Below are 21,512 nucleotides of genomic sequence, written 5' to 3'. Positions count from 1 at the left end.
AAGCATCCTGTTTATAGGCTAGCACACTATAGGCAATTTAAAATACTTTAATTGTTAATTTTACATACGTAAGTTCAGTCTTTAGCAAACTGATTAACGTAAATAGTTTTAATTTTTGTTTAATTTTTTTTACTCGGTAATACTTCTCTGATACCTTTTGAATTTTCATGAATTTTGTCCAGCGATTTATTTATCTAGTGAATTTTTGATTATATTCAATTTTTTTAATAAATAATAATAATAATCTGTAAAGTAAGCAAGAATAATGTTTTGTAGTAATTTTTTTAAACTGACTTTTGATTTAACAAAGTTTATATATTTTTTTTATTTTCCTTGTACGTAAATGTGATGTACAGCGACGTATATAAAGTCTAAGCACTGAAGCTGTCACATCTAGCCATTTTTTTTTTTATTTTATCTTTTGCATTCTACCCCCAAAGTCGTATTTATTCTACACCGTTAATGATCACATTGTTTATTTAAGTAAGAGCTACGTGACTTCCAGACGGCAAACTGGTTTCTTTTATATGTGTTTTCAAAAGTAGGACTTAGGTCAAGCTAGCCACAGTGCAGCACAAAAAAATCAGTCCTCTGAGCCAACGAGCCAAGACTGGGTCCTCTGGGTGAAATATCCCATGACCACTGGAGTGAACCCTGGGTCAAATCCCCAGCACTCTACTTTGGACGACCTGTCCAACCCTCCCTTACTGGCAGTGTGAAATCTATCAGCAGTCATGGAAGGTCGAACCGCTCAATTGTAATTCACCCATTTTTAGATTTTGTTTAATATATTTTTATTGCGATATATATATATATTTAAATAATTTAAATTCGAGTGCGAAGAGTAGTTAATTAATTTTTTTGTTTGTAGAAAACTTTTTAATAATAGATATTGAATTAATTGTATTAAAAACATCACAGTTGTTGAGGCTGAAATCCCTAAAAGCAAAATATACAAGGCAGTCATCGCTCTATAAGATTAAATATTTAAAACCTACATCATATTTCTTATTCATTACATTAACTTTAATTAGAAGTATAATTAAAGCTATTATTAATAATATTCCTAAATTCATTCAATGTATTTTTACCTTTTCAAATTTATTAATGTGGTTGAACGTTTTGGGTCTCGAACCCAGTCTAGCTTGGGGAAAAAACCCTCGTAGGTCTCTTTGCTCCGGCCTGTTGGTCTGATCAACCATCAGTGCACGGACATACGGAGCCTACGTAGCTAAGATCCGTAGATTCCGGGACCGAGGTGTTGCTTCGCTTTTAGCAAGCATCAAGTCTTCTCCATAGTCTGATTGAGCAGGGCTAAGTCCCAATGCCTTCGGCTTCTTGTGGAAAGATGTTTTGTACAGGGGTTTTAATTCCCGTTCTATTTTTAAGTTACAAGGAGTGTATAGTCTCCATTTTATACTGAGTGCAAGGACGCAGGTACCTTTTTCGCCTCAGTGGCCTTATGGCCTCCCTCACAGTGCCCAACAGATGGAATCTACAGCTTGTCCAATCATCGAGAACAACCACGTCTAAATTTCACGTCATTAATTTAGTACCTACTAAAGTTTATAATATTAACAGTATTTCAAGTTCACAGAGCTATGTTTTAATTCATGATACCCTACGAAGTCCAAATACCTTGGAAAATCTGATCTTGAGACGTGACTGCGCCGCGCGCGCGCGATAAAAGTTAGTAGTGGGATACAGGCGAACCAGGTTACTCGCCTAACAAGAAGTGTTTTTTTTCTCTCTATGCTCCGCATTCAAGCGGGGGAGTATGTGCCGGAAATTGGGTATTTTGGCACGTTTTTTTAATTTTGTCATAATTTTAAAATTATTTTTGGAAATAATTTTATTTTTTTTATAAGTCGACTGTACCGCGACTCGCCCCTGGTCGACCTTAGTGCGTGCATACTCCGACAGAGGGAAGTCTTTTACGATAGTTCACTTCGGGCCAGACGACGAGAGTTGCCGAAGGTTTCCGACGCCCCTCCACCCTCTAAGACGAAGTCCTTTTTAAATTAGCGACGCGGCGCGGATGTGAGGGGACTCTTGCTCTGCACTCTGGAACGACCGCGTCGGTAGACCGCTGATCGTGTTTCGGGCTCCGTCCAGTTAATCAAAGCTGACGCCGAGCAGCAGTACTAAGATGTAGTTCGATCAGATAAGGGATGTTTCCCTATTTACCTTTTGGTTTTTAATTTTAGTCATCTCAGCATAGCCTCTACGTAGTAATCCTAGTTTCTCCGCGGACCAAATTTCTTGTCTGGTGCCGCATATATTTTTTTCTTTTAACCGCGACGTCGGCCGCGCATCGCCCTCCATCTTCCGACCAGGCAACATGGCTGTGCCTAACAACAACTACTACCCTGTTTTGACAGGGTCCTAGTCCCCCCTCCCCCAAAGAGAAAGAAACCATCATGGGGAACTAAGGAAGCCCGGCGACCTCCAATTTTGAATTGGTGGTTTCGCCAGTGGAAGCTCTCACCCCCGGCCTTTTCGCCATCAGCTACGAACCGCCAGAAAATCTTCAGTTCGTGAGAGCGAGTGCCAGTGAAAGTTTTATTTTGTAAATTTCCAAATGTAATTTCAGAAATCAGATTCGAACCAGTTTAACAGCTTTGGTCTCTTCAGCCATCTCGAAATTGTATATGTGAAATTTTTATAATTAACCAATGATAAGCTAATATGGTGATTACAGATTATTGTAAAATGTTAAAACTTTACGGTTTCTTTAAGAATGATGTGTTGGAAAAATAATTTTCTATTCGCGGCCCGGGTCGGCAAATGATTAGGTAGACTGAGCTCTCTTTAATAATGGTTAAATGATAGAAGTGTTTTCTCTTTATAGCTTGTAACAGAAAATCTTGAAAACAAACTTTGACCTTAAATAAAAGGATGCCTATAAACGTAACTGTTTATTTTTATTACTTAAGGCAATAACGATCCACACTAAACTCCCAAGTCTTGATAGGGAGTTTACAAATTTTCTTTGGACGCACCCCGTGTCCGCCTCTGATGTTTAAATTTTGTTCTTAATTCTTCTTTTCTGCCCGCCACTTCCAAGGCCTGTTTTGTCGACATCTTGTCAATATTAATAACAAGGACACGAGGGGCGTTTCACTACTTTTCAAACTTGATTTTAGAATAAAATGTGCGACGATTATACGAGAAAACACGGTACTTCAATTATAAAATAAATCCCCCTAACCAGTGATATTCATTCATTTAAAGTACTCTGACAATAGAATTTAATCTTTCCAGTACCTGCAAAAGAAGCTAAACATTTAGGATTTTTAATACCACTGAAGAAAGTAAGCACTTATAAAGGCATTTAATATTAAATTAGAATTTAGGTGTTTTTAAGGACCATCAAAACCTTTGATATTTGCCAATGAAAACTAACTAGATATTCTACAGCTTAAATCTGAATGAAGCGGCAAAACGGTAAAACCCTGGACACGCAATTAAAGGTCCCAAGTTCGAGACCTGGTCCATCCCTCCTGATTCCCGTTTTTCACAGTTTCTAAAATCACTCAAGGATAATGGTGGGGTGGTTCATAACATAAGGCCACGGCTGATTACTTCCTCAATTTGTAATGTCTCCAATGAACTCAATGTTGTTGATACGTAGAACCTAATTACCTGTCGAACTGTATGTCTGAAACAGAGTTGGAAAAAAAAACCTGGATTTTTGGTTTAAACCAAGTTTTTTTTGGTTGAACCAACTTTTATTATTATGTTAGTTATTTTTGTTCTCAGCATTATCAAATGAAAGCCTTACAACATCCTGCTTTCTGCCACTCATGTTGAGCCCGGAAAATTATAACATCAAAAAAATAAAGTCCAGCAAATGTGCACATCTGACTGGGACTTAATCACAGAAAGGATATTTCCCTACAGGAAGAGTATTCTACATAGAATGGGTGTTTTCCATAGAAGAGGAATTTACAATAATGTAAGGGATTTCCCACAGAAAAAGGAATTTTTTTTTAAATACAAATTTATTTATTTATTTCCTTTTTTTTACAATATTTCTACAATTCAATAATTAATTTAATTTTACAGGATTATTTAGCTGGGTATAATTTACAACTTATTCAGATAATTTAAATAATAAGATCTTGATTAGTATATAACTTTTTGTTCCTGTAAATCAAGGGAATCAATAATTAGCTAACTTTTGATGCTATTAGAGAGGGATCAGACCTTTCATATAAAAAAAATTCTATTAAAAAATACAAATTAAAAAAACCATTGGGTTTTTATTATAAAACCCACTAAGTTCAAACCATGGCTTAAACTAAGGTTTAAACCATTGTGGTTTAAACCAGCCAACCCTGGTTTTAAATAGAGCACATTAAAGTAAAACAACTTAAAAACCATTTTTTTACCACAGTTTCGTGTCAGTTCTCCCAGAACGGTGTGACCTACTTCACACCTTCAGTGGGTAATATAAATTAATTTGCTTCTAACATTTTATGTTTCTGCATAGGATTTTAAATAAATTCATAAAAAAACATATTTAATCAATATTTAAACAAATTTTCTACTAAACAAGTCCTTATTTAATGGTTTTTCTGAAATCAAAAGCAAATTTTTATGTCAGTTCTAGCATGTACTGAGAGCATTATAACATGCTGTATACAGTTTTGGGTTGACAATTTGTATGTAAACTTCATCAAATTCTTTATTTTTAGTATATCATTCATTAAATCAATAAAAATTAGTTTCCCAGAACCACACATTCTGTAGTTTTTTCAGGGTCTTGGAAAAACCTAATTTTTTATTGATTTATGATTCTGATACTATATATATTGTTACGATCGTGCTTGGCTGCAGTGCTTGGCGTCGCCGCGCTCGTTCGGCCTGTCTGCGCCCCCTTCCAACCGCATCCTCTCCCTGGTATCTCGTGTCATACTATCTCGCGACATCCTGACCGTCGCAGCGCGCACCTGCCTCAGATCGAGTTACTTAAAGAGGCCGCACTGCGGAATAAAAGGACTCAGACATGTTTATCGGCGCGTTTTGTGGGAACCCGATGCTTGTTGCGTTTATCGGCGTTCTTTGAGCAGCCGCCGCGTCCTTCGAGGACTCACGACGCGTTTCTGGGCATTTCGATGGCAAAGGTCACGCGATATCTCGGAGACATTCCCGATTGTTCTGGACGGGAACCCAAGGGCTATATAAGGAGGTTGGGCTGACCTTCGAGTCAGTCTGAGCAGAGAGTTCAGAGTGAAGTCCGGAGTTTTCCCGTGGCGGAGTTTCCGGGCGATAGAGTGGCGAAGTCCCTGGACAAAGGTTCCAGGGCGAAGAGTTCAGTTCCGGGCGATAGTGTCGTGGGCGCGGCGAAGTTCCGAGCGAGGCGTTGAGTGGGATCTCGGCGAAGGGGAAGTGTGACAGTGGCGGCGGAGTGCGGCGACGGAGTCCTGCTACGGAGGACCACGAGGAGTGCTGCGGCGAGAGTTGCGCCAGAGGTGCGGCCCAGCGAGGTGTGTGGAACAAGTGACTGAGGAATAGACCTTTCTTTAAGTATAATTAATTATTTGCCATTTTAGAAGATTTTTGTAAGTGACATGAGTAGTGGCAATAAATAAAACTGTGTTTGATAAAAATCTTTAATTGGGCTATCCTTTACGAACCCGCAGTAAATCGTAACTCTATATATATCAAGACAAAGGCTACAGACAAATGATCAACTCAGAACTATACAGTGCAAGACTTAATCCAGGACTGTCATAAAAATTTGTCTTTGATTTCATAAAAACAGTAAATAAGGATTTAAATAGTAGAAAAACCTTTTATAAATTAATATGGTTATATTATGAATTTATTTAAAATCATGTGCAAAAACACAAAAAAAAAATAGAAGCAAAATAGTTTAGGATTAAGTTGCGTTCCCACGTTGGGGACAAGTGCTGGAGTTAAATGGCAAGAAATTAGCAGTTCTGGTTTAGTCGACAAACACAGTTTTAAAATATACTTGGTAATGTCATCTTGTTCAAAGTTTTACTTGGATCCTTGAAACTTCTTCCTTGGTTTGCTTTTGGTTAATCATTCAGTGCCAGACTCGCAGCCTTTCACCACCTACATGGCTGCACATACAGGCCTCCGACACCATAGATCACCACATGCAGAGCTGCGGAGTTAGGCCGGGTTTATAAACTACACACGGAACGCAATGATGCAACAGCGCAACCAACACAAAAAAGTCACAGCCGTTCAAACAGCATGTAAGTCACAAGACGTCACCAACTCTGTAACTTAAAATTGTTAAACAGTAGAAAAATAATTTCTACCCAAGGCTGTGTGGAGAAGATGAAGAACTTTACTGTCACACTTTGTGAGTGAGTGAGTGTGGGAGAGTGAGTGTGGGAGAGTGAGTGTGTGAGAGTGAGTGTGTGAGAGTGAGTGTGTGAGAGTGAGTGTGTTAGAGTGAGTGTGTGTGAGAGTGAGTGTGTGTGAGAGTGAGTGTGTGTGAGAGTGAGTGTGTGAGAGTGAGTGTGTGAGAGTGAGTGTGCATGAGAGTGAGTGTGTGAGAGTGAGTGTGTGTGAGAGTGAGTGTGTGTGAGAGTGAGTGTGTGTGAGAGTGAGTGTGTGAGAGTGAGTGTGTGAGAGTGAGTGTGTGTGAGAGTGAGTGTGCAAGAGAGTGAGTGTGCAAGAGAGTGAGTGTGTGTGTATGTGGAGAGTGTGTGAGAGAGTGTGTATGTGTGAGAGTGAGTTTGTGAATGTATGAGTGAGTGTGTGAGAGTGTGTGTTTGTGCAAGTTTTTTGTCCTTCTTTCACGCAGCAACGGAGTAACAGATTGACATGGATTTTTTGCATATAGCTAGTTTATGGGCCAGAGTGGCATAGACAACATATAAACTATTAAATTCCAGCCTTAACGGAGTGAAAAAGAGGTAAATTCAGTTTTGTAACAGAGAATCATAGGAGGTAGGTCATAGACACACAAACAATGGGTTTGTCTTCTCATTTCTCTATGTTCGCCACACTGTCATATAGTAAAGTCTGCCACTTCCTATCCTTCTCCTTGGCGAAAACCACCTGCTTAGTGAAGCTAACGGCTACTAGTTTAGAACTTCAATAGATGGTGTTGCCTTGAATTTGTAATGTGCTATCGTTTGGTGGATCAATTATGTCTTGCCTTCCCACAAAATGAAGCTAAAGATTGGTGTTGTAGTTTTTCTGATGCATAGCCTTTATGCACCGAGATTGTGCAATTAATGAATGGGACTTTGAACTTAAAAATTTCTTGTTTTTCAAACTTTAAACTCGGTAGTGATGTTCCTTATATTATGATGTGTTTACTGTTTAGTCTGGACAACGCAGGGTACTTCAGCTAGTAAACTATATGTAAGCAAGATGACAGTGCCAAATGCATTTCAAACCTGTGTTTATGGGCTGAATCAGAACTGCTAACTTCTTGCCTTTTAACACCAGCTGTTGACCTCTGGGTGGGATAGCAATTAAGGTGTGCTGCAAGACAGGCCTGAAGAGGGGTGCGGAATTGTGATCAAAATTGTTTTAAGTTATTAATGTGCTGTTTTAAACTTCAGAATATGCATATGGAAGGACAGCATTACTTTATTATGTTAGTTATTAAGTTTCTTTAATGATTTTCTATAGCGTGGTTTAATATTCAGTGTTAGGTAACCTAATATTTTACCTTTTTTAGTGTGTAAAGAAAAACCCGAAAAAATTGTAAACCAGCCTAGTGCTGAATTTTAGTTTGTGTATAAGTAAATAAATTAAAAAATTAATTAATTAATTAATGACACCACCAACTCGGGTCGGACCAAAACCATAATAACACACTGGGACTGCTGAAGTGAGGAGTATGAATAACAAAGAAGTACCAGATGCATTGTGTTCTGCTTTATATGAGTCTTTTGTGCATCCCATTCAGCAGCAACTGCCAAAGCTAAAGGCTCACTTTCAACTTTGAAAATGTTTCCTCGTGGGGTCTTGAGCTTACGGTGGTCCAAAGTTATTTCAAACTGCCCATCGCTGTACAGCACACCTGTCTTGCGGTAGAAACGTCTTGGAACTAAAACAAATCAAAAATGTTGCAATGAAAAATACAGGGTACCTACATATAGCATACCATTGTTTATAAATAAATATTTCTGCTTAATAAGAACCAAATAAGACTATTTGTCTACAGACTCTTCCACAGCCATTGCAAAAAATAATTATATTAAAGAAAATTAATTTTTTCTGCTTTTTTATGCCAAATTTAATTTATATATTTTAAAGTTAACCTTTGGTTTTATGTTGCTAAAATACTGGTAAGAACTAAAATTACACACCAAAATAAAAATAAATTTGGCTATCATCTATAAAATCACTCAGCTCATTTACTCACACTAAAAAAAATACTAATTTACAAACAATATTTTGATAAATAATTGTTCATTGAAACATTAAACAATGAGCAAAGTTAACAAAATATGGTATTTCAATAATTACAAAAAATTCTCTATTTACAAGTTGGCTAATAAGAAACATTGAAGGTTGGGAGGCATGTACAAGAAAAATTCATAATTTGCCGAGCAATCACACTCTCGCTCCCTCTCACCCACTCTCGGCGTCGCAGTGAGAGCTGTCTCACTGTGCCAGAATACAGGTTAATGTTGTTTGCAGATGACTGTCTCATGTATGATATGCTGGGGGAAGGAAAGCATTATCAAGGAGACTTATTTATTGATCAAGTTGCTACATGTTCTACCTACAGTTGAAAAGCCTAAGTGGTAGGCACCATTCATAAACACAAAAACAAAGACAGAAAAGTAAATCAACTATGACATAAGAAATATATACACAAACAAAAAGTATAACATAAACGTACAAATTAAGATTGTTGGACCAATGAAAATAATGGGATAGGATTAAATATCAGTAACATGAAAATTGATAAATTTGGAAAGAAATGAGCTGCAGCAAGGAAACCTATTATTCCTGAAAGAGGCAGGAGATAGGGGATGTGAAATGTTAGGAATATATGGGGGTGTGTCTGCAGAAGGGTCTGTAGTGAGTGGTGACTGCTAGGTAAATGGTAGGAGGGGAAGAAACCAATGGTTGCACTTGAATCAACCTTACATGAGCAGTAATGTCATACTCTGGTTTTTATATTATCACTTGTTTAGTACTTAATCATTTCCCACCTTTTTAAAACTGCTGTCCAAACAATACTATGTCCCTTGAATTTTGTAGTTTATATTTTCATGTTTAATATGATGATGTCAATGGAAAATAACTACATATGAGTTAACATTTGTTGTTTAACCAACAAATACGTTTACAAACTGCTTTCAAATATGCATTAATTTACAGGCCTCTGCAAAAGCATGGCTGAAATAACTGCTATGAACAAAGTCTAATTTATGTCATAGCTAAAAATCTAACTGTGCTTTAGTATCAATTTAAAATATGTATGTATGCAATTTCAGAGCATTGAACAGGAGGAAAACATTACCACTGTACGTAAACAAGAAAAATTATACTAATTTTTTTTTGTTGAGACACTTTTTACTAAAAACCAAAGATTCAGTTTCATTATTGTTTTAGTCAACTAGTTTTGAATCCCTTGTTTAGAAATGATACTGTAGGATTTTGTTCAACTTACCACCATGATTAACTGATTTTCCAAGGTAATTTGGCAGTAATTAATTTTTCACATACATTGAACAGTTTTCAATACTAGGCAAATTATCATCAAGGTTATTTTGTCACTTCTGCAGTGACTTAAAATAAAAGAGCCATTCAAAGCAAAGCCCTTTACTCCATCTACATGTACTTTAATTAAATGTGTACGTGTCCCAAATGATTTTATGTCGCCATTTTCCGTATTTGAGTGCTGACATGAAATTTTGCTATGGATTATGAATGTGTTTTTGTCAACATTAAGTATGGTTCTGCCAGTCTTACAAAATCTACGTATCTGGTCGAGATAGTGCCCTCGCCAAACAGCTAATCCAGGCATAACAACCAAAATTTTTTGATTTGACCTTTTTTTCAGCGAAAACAAAGCAACAAAGATCTCAAGTATTTCTCTGCAGTTTAAATTATTTTCCTTTTTGCAAAGCATTATTTAACTTCTTTAATGTCAACACCAATTCTTTTAGAAATTAAATCGCACTAAATTTTCTCAGTCTACTTTTATACTTTCCTGAGCACTGTTATTTTACTTCAGGGTGTCACAAAACCAAACTGGTTTTGCTCTTTCCCTTGCCATTATCAGAACACCGGTCTACAATTATTGAAATTTAAACACTTGTTGTAGCTGTTTCAGTGACACTGTACGTCAAAATTTCACGGAAATGTGTCGCAGCATCGTAAACTACATTTTCCAAGCTAGTCCCTGGAATGGTGTACCCGATTTAATACACAACTTAAATTTTGACGTAGAAGCTATTCTAAAAATAGGATCATGTAAATCAGAAGGCAAGCGAGAAGCGACAGATGTCTTCAGCTGGCAGGCAGCTGCTTGACTAGCCCCTCTTCTAAAAGACACACTCATCAGGTGACCACCCTGTCACAGTAGGATCCACGCAGGATCTTATGCCTTGTGTTATGTTATAGTTGAAAGCCCATGGGAGGGTGCAAAATGAGTGACAGTTATGAAGGGGGATGAAAAGTAGAGAGGGGGAAACCCACAAGCAGTCTGTGTTGGTTGAAATCCTGCGGTGGGGTATATTGCAGGGTGTACAGATGATACAAAGGCTACTGAGGCTATTTAGTGTTGTCAAGGGGGATGGAAGATGGGGTGGACTGAGAAATAGGCTACAGAAGGGGCTTTATAGAGGAAGGAGAAACAATGGATTTATGATTCAAAGAGTTTGGAGAAGAACAAAGTGAAAAGTACATACTCCTTCTTGGTGAGGACTGAAAGGGAGTAAAACACGCTTGAAGGGAGATCGTAGAAGCGAAAGAGCAGATACTTTCTTCAAATGATTCATAAAGGTAAATATGTATGTAGTTTAGCGGTATTTGCAAAAAACAAATGTTAAAAATTCGAAAATACTTTTATTCTATGCTCTTTAACTTCCTCTTTTCATTAAACCCGGCGGAGATACCAAATTCCAAATACTTTAGGAGATATCGAATTTTATAATTTTCATAGTTGGGCAATATTTGTTAAAAAAAAATTTTAAATTCCGAAAATACTTTTATTCTATTCACTTTAACTTCCTCTTTTCATTAAACCTGGAGGAGATAAGAAATTCCAAATACTTTAGGAGATATCAAATTTTTTAATTTCCATCACAATACCTGTGCATTCATGCGGCATTGACAATTGTTTCTTGTTTACGAGTATGATTTTTTTTTTTTCGTGACGTAGGTGAACAACTACATCATTTTCTACTAATGGCAAAGGAATTGTACCAGCCTCTAACTTAGGTGAGTTTTTAACGTTTCAAATTTTAATGTTTTACCTATTTGTTATTTGGATATTGTTGCGCAAGTAATAAGCAAAAAAAAAAATTACGTGAGTTCCTACTGATCATCCTTTGTCCTGGTTTGTTTGGTCAGGTCAGTTACATTATAAATACTTAAAAACTAAACAACCATTAAAATTAATTCACATTATTTTTAATGTCCACTTAGTTTGAAACTATTTATAATGTAACTGACCTGACCTAATCGACCATTTTAATATATAAGGCATTCACGAACACACGGCAAAATAAACAAATTGCGACGGTCGAATGATTGCACAGGTCTTGTATAGCAAAATAAGAATGGCGATATCTCCTAAAGTATTTGGAATTTCTTATCTCCGCCGAGTTTAATGAAAAGAGGAAGTTAAAGAGCATAGAATAAAAGTATTTTCGGATTTTTAACATTATTTTTCAGAAATACCGCTAAACTACATATTTACCTTAAAATGGGGAATTTTGATTAATACAAAACTTTGGACATGTGCCATTACAGTTTTGCACTGTTTTTATAGAAACAATTCAAGAATGCCAATAAAAAAAAAACCTTGGACCACACAGCAAACAGATGGATCCAACGATGAAACTGAATAGATATTATGGACAACACGACGACGACAGCACTGGCAAACATGGTACGCTTCCTATGACAAAACAGTTGCGACGTTTCGGGAACTGGCATCTGTTCCCGTCATCAGGCACAAACAAACTGATATTGGATACTGGAAAATATGGGGTTTGTATATATTTCACCTTCTCTCCTAGCACAGCCAATGGCAGACGAGGGCTTCCCAGATTTTCCACGCACCTAAGAATTGATACTATTGACTCGTTTATTACTGTGAGGGTTGTTAGTATGTGAGTTTTATAGTAAATTGGTTTCTATTTCAATTAAAGGTATCCATATATATTTTTTAATTCAACACTTGGAAATTATTCCGTATCATGTACCAATCCAAGTTTAACCCTTGATCCAAATGGCATGATCCTTGATGTTTTAATTAAGTATGTCAAAAGATCCTGGACGCATCCAAAAATCAACTATCACAATACAAACAAATTATGTCAGGTCTTGTAATAATTTATTTTTCATAGACATTATAATTTTATTTATATCACAAGTTTGTGATATGTTCAAGAGCTTTAGACGTTCTAAATTAAACAGCAAGCATTGTGTATCACAGGATCAATGTTTACAGGATATGTCATGTGATACGGAATAATTACCCAATACTCTGTTGACTGATAATATTATTTCTGACAATAAATACTGATTCCGTTAGTTTTCTTCCTCTATTTTATGGCTGTGTCCCAGGCATGTTCTGCAAACCTAGATTTTTGAGTTTCACCCTTATGTTCTGTTTGTGCTATTTAATGCATGTTTAAAGGGCCCTACCAGTTTCTCCAATGTACATGCAACCACATTCATAGGGGATCCGATAAAAGATCTAAAGATTTGTTTTAAATTGAAAGAGCAAAGTTTAGGAAATGATTGAAAAAAAGTTTTAGGTGAAACCTCATAGTCACTGGGTCAGTGACCAATTGAAAAAAAATTATAGATTGAAAAACAAATTGTTTGCTAGTAAACAACTGCTTGTAAATAATCTCCGCAGAAAAACATAAGATTATTATTTGTAACTTTAAAAAAAAATATTTATTAGGTAATCTTATTTTGAATAAGATGGTACTTTCAGCAACTACCATAACTATGCTATAAACACCATTACAGCATAAATAAATACATACATACATACATACATACATACATACATACATACATACATACATACATTTAAGGGGGCCATAAACGGAGAGTGCGGTAAAAGAAACCGACACAGGGAAAGGACAGGACTAAAAATATATAACATTTTGCTAATCATACGTACCAGCTGCATAAAGACGATTCTGTATTTGAAACTGTATTGATTTCTTACAATAAGGTATTGTATTTATCGAAAATAATCGTGAACAAAATATTTTAACAACACTACCTCCACCCGACATATCGTAAAAATTCACAGTCTGGCGGGAGGAATGACAAACATGAGGAACGAGTAAATACCATAGAGTAAATAAAGTACTACAATTCAAATCTATACTCGCATACAAAGCTACGATAATCAATTTTAACGAAAGACACAACCGTCCATTGCTTTTTCTACGACACTACATGCCATTTTTTTTATATGCTGTGTGGCCTACAGATGTGCGCCCACGGCCATAGGGTCATTTCATTCTTATCTAAAGCCTTTTATTACGATATCATCGATCAAATTGCAGTACGTAGATTAACACCCATGCCTTACCCGGGACTAGAACCCAGGACCACTCGGCCCGTAAGCTGGTGTGCATCTGACTATAAATTCTTAGATTGTATTATTACCAAAGAGTCAAATACTACCTAAGAGGATGTGAGAATGACAATATTTAATTGGGAAAAACAAATAGACGTAAACGTTAAATTTGTTTGCGTGGAATGTGCTGACGTAGTCCCGACGATGGCCTCTAAGACCATTCTCCGCACCGCTAGTACCAAATCCTGTTTTCGGAGAGCACCCCTAGCCCAACGGGAATGAGTCAGGCGAGTGCCTCGGACGTGACCCCACTAGACTCAAATAAACTTAAGAGCACGAAACCCTGGGGGCTCAACACCATAAAAAAATTAAGGGACAACACACTGCGAAACAATTATTAATTCACAGGCATTAAACAAGTGTGTCGTAGCCACTCTGTGCGAGCACCGCATGCACGGAGCAGACAACGAACCTCATTAACAGTCACCGCGTCCACTGGCCTTAATTAAAGTGCCGGTGATAAAGATCAAGTCGGATTAGGAGAAATCCCACTAATACAGTTGACAGGGAGACAATATGTTAATAATTTTACAGTCGCCAACTTGATGCCACAAGTCAAATAATTAAATACTCTAAAAAATTGTTAAGTCTTAAGGGGCCCGCCTCGTCAGGCAGGGGCGCAGCAACAGGGGGGGGGGGGGGCAAGGGTGTCTGCCCCCCCTCTGAAACCTTGAAGTAGGGGCAAACGGGGGCAAAGAAAGTGCTGTTTAATCAATTTTTAGATAGCAAAACTGCTTAAATAGCACCATTTTCCACCTTGAAATACAAATTTTCCCGGGGGAGGACCCCCGGACCCCCCACTTCAATAGGGGGGATCGATGATTCTTTATAAATAGGTATATTGCCCCCCGTTTGTAAATTTAGTTGTTGTGAGGTGGGATGATAAGTGCGACGCTCGATGGTATTTCTAGCGCGGTACCTATCGCCTCTAAGCGCAAGGCTCTGAATTGACGCGTAGTCTTCTCGTCGTCACAGGACAACTGTGAAATTTTAGCGGTTACTGCAACAATATATGGCAGAGAAATGAAGATAAAGGTGTAATGCAAGTCCCTTAAGTGCTTTTAATAATCTGTATAGTGGTTGTTTTACGCCTAAAAATTACTCTGAAAACATGCTTTTTAGCCATTTTAACTCATCTAGAAATACGGTTTAAAAACATTATCCAAAATTAAAAGTACTTTTCGGGCCTCAGCGAACTCTTAAATGCTTTTCGTAAACATACCCCACTAGGATATATTGAGTAGTTTGGAAATCGCGTTGTTTTTCCTGAAGCTCTGCGCACCGTATGTGTGACCAGGGATGCGGAGCCCTTAAGCACCCAATTACCAGGTGCTACCTTTTAATTGGGCACCTGGAATGTGTTTTTAACTTATAATAGAGAAAATTATGTTAATGCAAGTTTTTGGCGCCGACTCACAAGGGAGGTGAAAGTTTCCCATCCCTTGCTAGGCGGCCATGTTCGGCAGTCTCCAACCACTACGCGCCGGGTCAAGACGTGTGTCCATGCGCAGCCTTCAATTTTTGTTCCACCGACCATTCATTCTGTACTCGATTAATATCCAAACCTTTTGCTTCATTGGTGCTCAATTCGACTCGGTGTGTATTTCGCAGACCCGGGCTTATCTCGACCACTTTCCATTGTGCTTCCGCACCGCATCACGGACCGCGCAATTTAAGGCACTGGCCGACTCCAGCTAACTCGCTTTCGCTAAGATCGCCGCGCATACGCCTGCAGGCTGCAACCTCAAGTTAATGTAAAGTTTAATTTAAGATCATGCTCACTGAGCCCCCCTAAGACAGTTAACTTTCGGTGCTGGCCATCTCCAGAGCACAAGTAACCGCACCCCCGCGAGACTGCCACTGCATATTCACAGCGTTATGTTAGTGTCGTGTTTTGTTCTGTAATCAGTATATGTTATGCCGTCACCCGACCTCTGTGAAAGGTCCGGGACCTGACGGGCGCTACGGGCGTCGCGATGCTGCTGTTGTCCGGAGGGGCGCCAGGCTAGCGGACTGCTAGGCCGTTGATGTTGGGTCGTGGGTACTCTGCCCCTGCATGCCCCGCCAGGTACACGGCTTGAATCTAACCTGAATGGTTCTCCCTTGACTGTGAAGGCCGCTCGGCCGTGTGGAGGACGGGAGACTACAGAAAATTATTGTACACGAGTTGGTGAGAATTACCTTTAATTTAGTCTTGCTACAAAAACTCTCACCAACAATTGGCGATGTCTAGCGGTTACACAATTAACAAAAAAAAAAAACACAACACTACGCGACACTAACGGTTACCGCGGCAGTCTCGCGGGACGTGGGTCGATGCTCGCTGGAGACGGCCAGCGCCAAAAGTTAACGGGTGCAGGGGGGGCTCGATGAGCAGGCTCCTAAGTTCGGAGAAACACTTACGTGAGTGCAGCCGGCAGGCATATGCACGGCATCCTTAATTAAAAATACTTTCGCTGGAGTCGGCCAGTACCGTACGTTCCGTGATACGATACGTAGCGCTGTATCACACTGAAGACGGTCGGGATAGGCCTGGTTCCGCAAAATACGCGCCGAGTCGACGTGGGCAGCGGTGAATTAATAAAAGGATTTAAATTTGAAGATGTAGTACAGAATAAAAATAATCAATGAAACAAACTTGAATGCTGCCCATGGACACACGTCTGTTCCCGGCGCGGAGTGGTTGGAGACTGCCGAACATGGCCGCCTCGCAAGGAAGAGAAACTTTCTCTTCTTTGTTAGTCGGCACCAAAAACTTATAATAATTTAATTGGTTATATGATGAGTAAAAAACATGCTCCAGGTGCTTGATTAAAACTTTGCACCTGGTAAATATTTGCCTAAGGCTTGACAATTGTTTTACTTGATTTGTTAATTTAAAAAGCGGCACCAAGTTGGCGACTGTAAATTTAACTACAAATTGTCTCAATGTGCACTGTTAGGGTATTCTTTTCCGTAGTCGAGCCCCTGGGGTTTCGTGTCCTATTGTTTAATTCAGTTAATTGAGGTCACGCCCGGGATGCTCGCTTGACCCAATCTGGCTGGGCAAGGGGCGCGCTCCGAAAACGGGATACGGTACTGGCGGTGCGGAGCACGGGCTTAACGGCCATGGTCGGTATGACGTCAGTTAATGTAACTGTACAAAGGCTCAGATGCCACATAGCGCATTCGCATAGATTTGTAGTGGTTCTGTCACCGCGTAGTGTGTGTATAGGGAGTACCGCGTACCCATGCGTACCACCGGAGAAGTCCGCGAATTAAACGCAAATTAACATAAACGGTGTAGCTTAAGATTATTTGGCACCACTCTTCAGTGGCGGATCCAGGGTTTTGGTTTGGGAGGGGCTTGACCCAGCTGAGGCTAGGCTTTATCAAGGCAAACACTAAAACAATAGTGGACCCAGATGCTTTTGGAGGGGGCTTGAGCCCCTTATCCCCCCCTCTGGATCCGCTACTGCCACTCCGTCCTCCACACGGCCGAGCAGCCCCACAACCAAGTAGGGAAGTTTAGGATAGATTTTAAGCCACGTACCTGGCAGGTCATGTGGGAGCAAAGTACCCACGACCCATCACCAATGGCCTAGTGTCCCACTAGCCTGGCACCCCCTGGCCCCCCCCCCCGGACAACAGCAGCACCGCGAAGCCCGTAGTGCCCGTCAGGTACTTCCCGGGCCTTCTACAGAGGCCAGGTGATGGCAGCACCTTCTACGATATGTACAACTTAATTCTACATTAAGGTACCCGTTTAGTCAACACAGGGGTGTGCGTGTGTAAGTAGATGCTAGCTGGTGCTTTTAGTAAGGTATCTCCTCTAAGTGCAAGTCTGTGGACTGGCACAGGGCAACTACGGTATTTGAGTGGTAACCATAACATTAATGGCGAATAAATGAAGACGAAGGTTCAATGCAAGTCCTTCAAGTGATTTAAAAAAAATTATACCAGTTGTTTTATGCCAAAAAAGTCATCTGAGAGTATGGGTTTTAGCCATTTTAACTCTTCTTAAAACACAGTTTAAAAATTTATTTCGGAAACTAAATTAGCTATCTACCCTCAGCGAATTCTAAAATACTTTTCCTAAATGAGTCCCCACTTGAAAATCTTGAACAGTTTTTTATTTGCCTGGTGTTTCCTGAAGCTCTACCCATTATATGTGTATACAAGTAGGCGGGACCCTTAAGGTTCTTGCTAAAGCCAAACTGTGAGTTACATTACTCGATCAATTTAAATAAAAGCTCTTCGTTCGCAAAACTAGTTGGTTAAAGAAATGCTACTCCCATGACACGAAATTAAAAATTAGAGGTAAATCTCAAATCGGTTTTACTCTAATTGTTCCAATTTATAATTACAGTGTATGTTATATAGATACTATTGAAGAATGGCCAGATTCTTCTAGTCCGTTCTTACTCCTCCTCCCTACCTTCCCCTCCCTTCACTCGCCCTCCCCTCCTTTTATTCCTCTCCCCTTCCCCTCCCTCCTTCCTTCCCCTTCTCCGACCTTCCAGATTCTTCCAGCCTTCTAAACCTTCCTTGCCTCCTCTTCCCTTCCCTCCTCTCTTCCCCTCGTCCCGCCCACTTGTTTACCGTGAGTAAGCAGGCCGCTTCACTCGTCTGTCGGCCGGCAGCGGTCCTGGTTCTCGTCGCCCCTGTGTCTGGTAAGGCGTATTTGCAGGCGTGCTCGGCTATGCCCATTTGTTTTGCGCTGTTCGCCCTGCGGCCGAATCTGCGTTGATTAATTTTGATGCTTGGCCACTTGTTTGGCAGCATGATTCAGGCCTTCTGCCCTTTTTGATTCGTCATCTCATGTTGTTATTGGATTGTACCACGCCTTACCAGGTACACAGGGGCGACTCGTAATTATGATTTGTCTTTTTTTTTTTTAATGTTAAAGGGTTATTGAGTTTACGACCTGTTATACTTGCTTGTATTAATGTTGTGTAAAGCACTCTTTTATTATAAGTAACCTTATATACCTTATACAATGTATGATGAATGTGCCATTTCAGTATTAACTAATGTATTCAGTATTTTCAGTATTAACAACTGTACTAATTAATGATGTTGTTCACATTATACAAAGGGATTTCTGCACTATTTATTTATTTATTTATCTCCTTTTTCTTGTATTAATTGTGTCTTGTGACGTTTGAGACAGTCAGGTGGGTGACTCTTGCCCCACCTGGTTCACTATATTCGAATTTTTTTTTTACTTAATTCAGAAATATTTTTAAATGTTAATACAGATCGCCTGCGTTTATAAATAATTGTATGAAATAAAAAAAAAATTGTCTGTGAAAGTTGCAAACTTTTTATTTTTAATTTAAATAATTTGCTTAAATATAATCACGAAAAATTAGTTAAAAACCCGCCTTAACCTGTTTTATATTATAGAAAATTTTCTCGCATGGTGGCTGGCCAGTTCTTGCACGCTCGGCTCAGGCAGAATGTGACAATGAGTCATGCTTTTTCGTGTTGACGCCGTCCCCGCTACCTCCTATGATTTTTACGTGATTTTTGCTTGGGTTTGAGATCTCAGGGAGGGTTCGGCCTTGTGGCTAGAGGTAGGGGTTAACGCAGTAGGGCCCCCCGAGCTGTTATGGCCACTCGGGACGCCTGAAGAATAACACAAAGTTTCTGGAAGATATTTGGTGAATTTATTACGGCACAGCTTTATACAGGGTGCTGCCCGTTCTAGCCGTAACGGTTTTCCCGACGCGACTAGTCACACGCGCAGCTCACTTCCTCAGTGGTGGCTCACGATTTTAATGCGGGTGAGGGGCGGACTTGTACACGTGACGCGACAGTTACAAAAATACACTCTAACATGACGAACGATATCTTGACGAACAATACACTTCACTATTACCTAACACTTAATAAACTGGGCTAGTGGCACGTAGGCTTGTGTCTCCGGCGACTCTACATGATACCTAGATGTGTCCCAGGGACTGATTCGTTAGTACATTTTGGTGGCCCGATACCGTGTCGCGGTGATACCTAAACTCTAACATGACAGATGACACTTTGACGAGCAAACATTTCAATACTACATAACACTTAATAAACTGGACTAGTGGCACGTAGGCCCGTGTCTCCGGTGACTCTACGTGATGCCTAGATGTGTCCCAGGGACTGATTCGTTAGTACGTTCGGTGGCACGTGTCGCCTTCTGGCTGCCCCGTGCGGGCCAAAACTAAGTAGCTGGTAAGCTAAGTTAGGCGTGAAGCGCCGACACAAAGTCTCGCAGACTCCCCACAGTACTTACGTATTATGTAGAACACTCATATTGGAGCACTGATTTAATTAAGTGAAATACCTCATGGTAGATTGAGGCCGACCGCGGAACTGTACGTAAAAGTTTAAGAAGAAATTACACTATTGAAAACTACATGTCGGTGAAAGCAAAGGTTGATGGTTCGGTGTTGCGTGCAGGCTGCCGGCCTGTTGGAGCTCCTCTAGAACACTGACTGTGTCACCGCGCGCGACCCCCCTCCCCCGCCAGCCCTCCCGTGGAAACGAGTGAATTTCGCGGGAAACTGAACCAGCCAGGTTCGGGACAAAACGCACATTGAGACATAATTTTGACAGGACTGTATATTAATTGATGAAAAATAATGTTTAATAAAAACCTGTTGAAAAATATACATAAATTAATTTGTTGTAGTGCGGCGGAGGGATATGCCACACCCGGCCGGATCCTTCCGCCGGCGCAGCACTCATTGCATGGCGTTCGCCTCGTCGCACGAACTACACTTTGCTGCGCGCACGAGCGCGTTCGGTACACACTTTTGCGAGACGTTGATGAGGCATAGCGGTCTATGCGACATAAAGGAGCATTGGTGGTCGACAAATGGTGCTGCCTGACATACACCAGCTGATCTGGCTGGATCGGGGGTGGGGGATGACTACTCAAAGGCGTGTGGGCCGCCAGGAATTGGGCCTGTTGTTGTCTGGCGTGCTCCCTCCCCTCCTCACGATCGGGGCACACCACCATGCCCATGGCGACATCGGCCACCCTGCTTTCCCCGGGCAACGCCAAGTTTTTCCCGTACAGGAGCTCGGCAGGGGAATGACCGGTGACGGCGTTGGTGCGGCGCCGGAGACAATACAACAGTTTCGACATGTGGACGTCCCACTTGGAGTGGTCGTCCCCCAACCTCAGCCGCAGATGCGCTTTGACCTCCTGGTTCCTCCTCTCAGTGGGGTTGGTCTGGGGATGGTAAATGGGGGTGGTGTGGTGGTCGAGACCCCATCGGCGACAGTCAGCTCTCCAGCGCCTCCCGCTGAACTGACAGCCATTGTCCGTCAACAGCCGGCAGCGAGCAGCCGGCGTTCATCGATTTATAAATGTAATCATGTCAAAACATAATATAAAGAGTAGTACAATTATTGAAAGTCATTGTTATATCTAAAAAATACTTTTAAATGAAGAATGTATATTTCACTATCTTAAATTTTTAAAACATTTGGCTACAGCAACATGTGGTTTTAATTTTTTTTTATGGGGTATGCTCAAGCAAGTTAAATCCTAGTCTCTATATAAAAATACCGCAATAAAACTAAAATACAAATATTTAAGAACATATAATTATAAAAATTGCAAAATTATATATGGCGGAATATAATCAAAGTAAAGGCTTGACTTCGTTATTTTACTCGGTCTAAACTTCATACCTCTATGGTTCTAAAAGCATCGTAAAAATAATAACATAAAAAATTG

General features: G+C 39.9%; 1 protein-coding gene across 2 annotated transcripts in view; it reads right to left on the bottom strand.

Moving 5' to 3' along the window:
- LOC134536830 (ATP synthase mitochondrial F1 complex assembly factor 2) overlaps positions 1-13,760 on the bottom strand; it is a 62,731-nt gene extending 48,971 nt beyond the window's left edge. The window contains exons 1-2 of one of the 2 annotated variants that reach the window (XM_063376827.1): positions 13,328-13,760; positions 7,860-8,050 (exon numbers count right to left, since the gene is read on the bottom strand). In XM_063376827.1, the coding sequence (XP_063232897.1) occupies positions 7,860-8,050; positions 13,328-13,445 (309 nt within the window). In that variant the 5' untranslated portion in view covers positions 13,446-13,760. The remainder of the gene's footprint in view (positions 1-7,859; positions 8,051-13,327) is intronic. The other variant, XM_063376839.1, reaches the window with a different exon arrangement.
- Between the last annotated feature and the right edge of the window lie 7,752 nt (positions 13,761-21,512).

The sequence above is a fragment of the Bacillus rossius genome, chromosome 1 (assembly GCF_032445375.1).
Source record: "Bacillus rossius redtenbacheri isolate Brsri chromosome 1, Brsri_v3, whole genome shotgun sequence".
Classification (NCBI taxonomy): domain Eukaryota; kingdom Metazoa; phylum Arthropoda; class Insecta; order Phasmatodea; family Bacillidae; genus Bacillus; species Bacillus rossius.
Note: the sequence above shows the minus strand (reverse complement) of the source record. Positions and strands in the feature narration are given on the sequence as shown.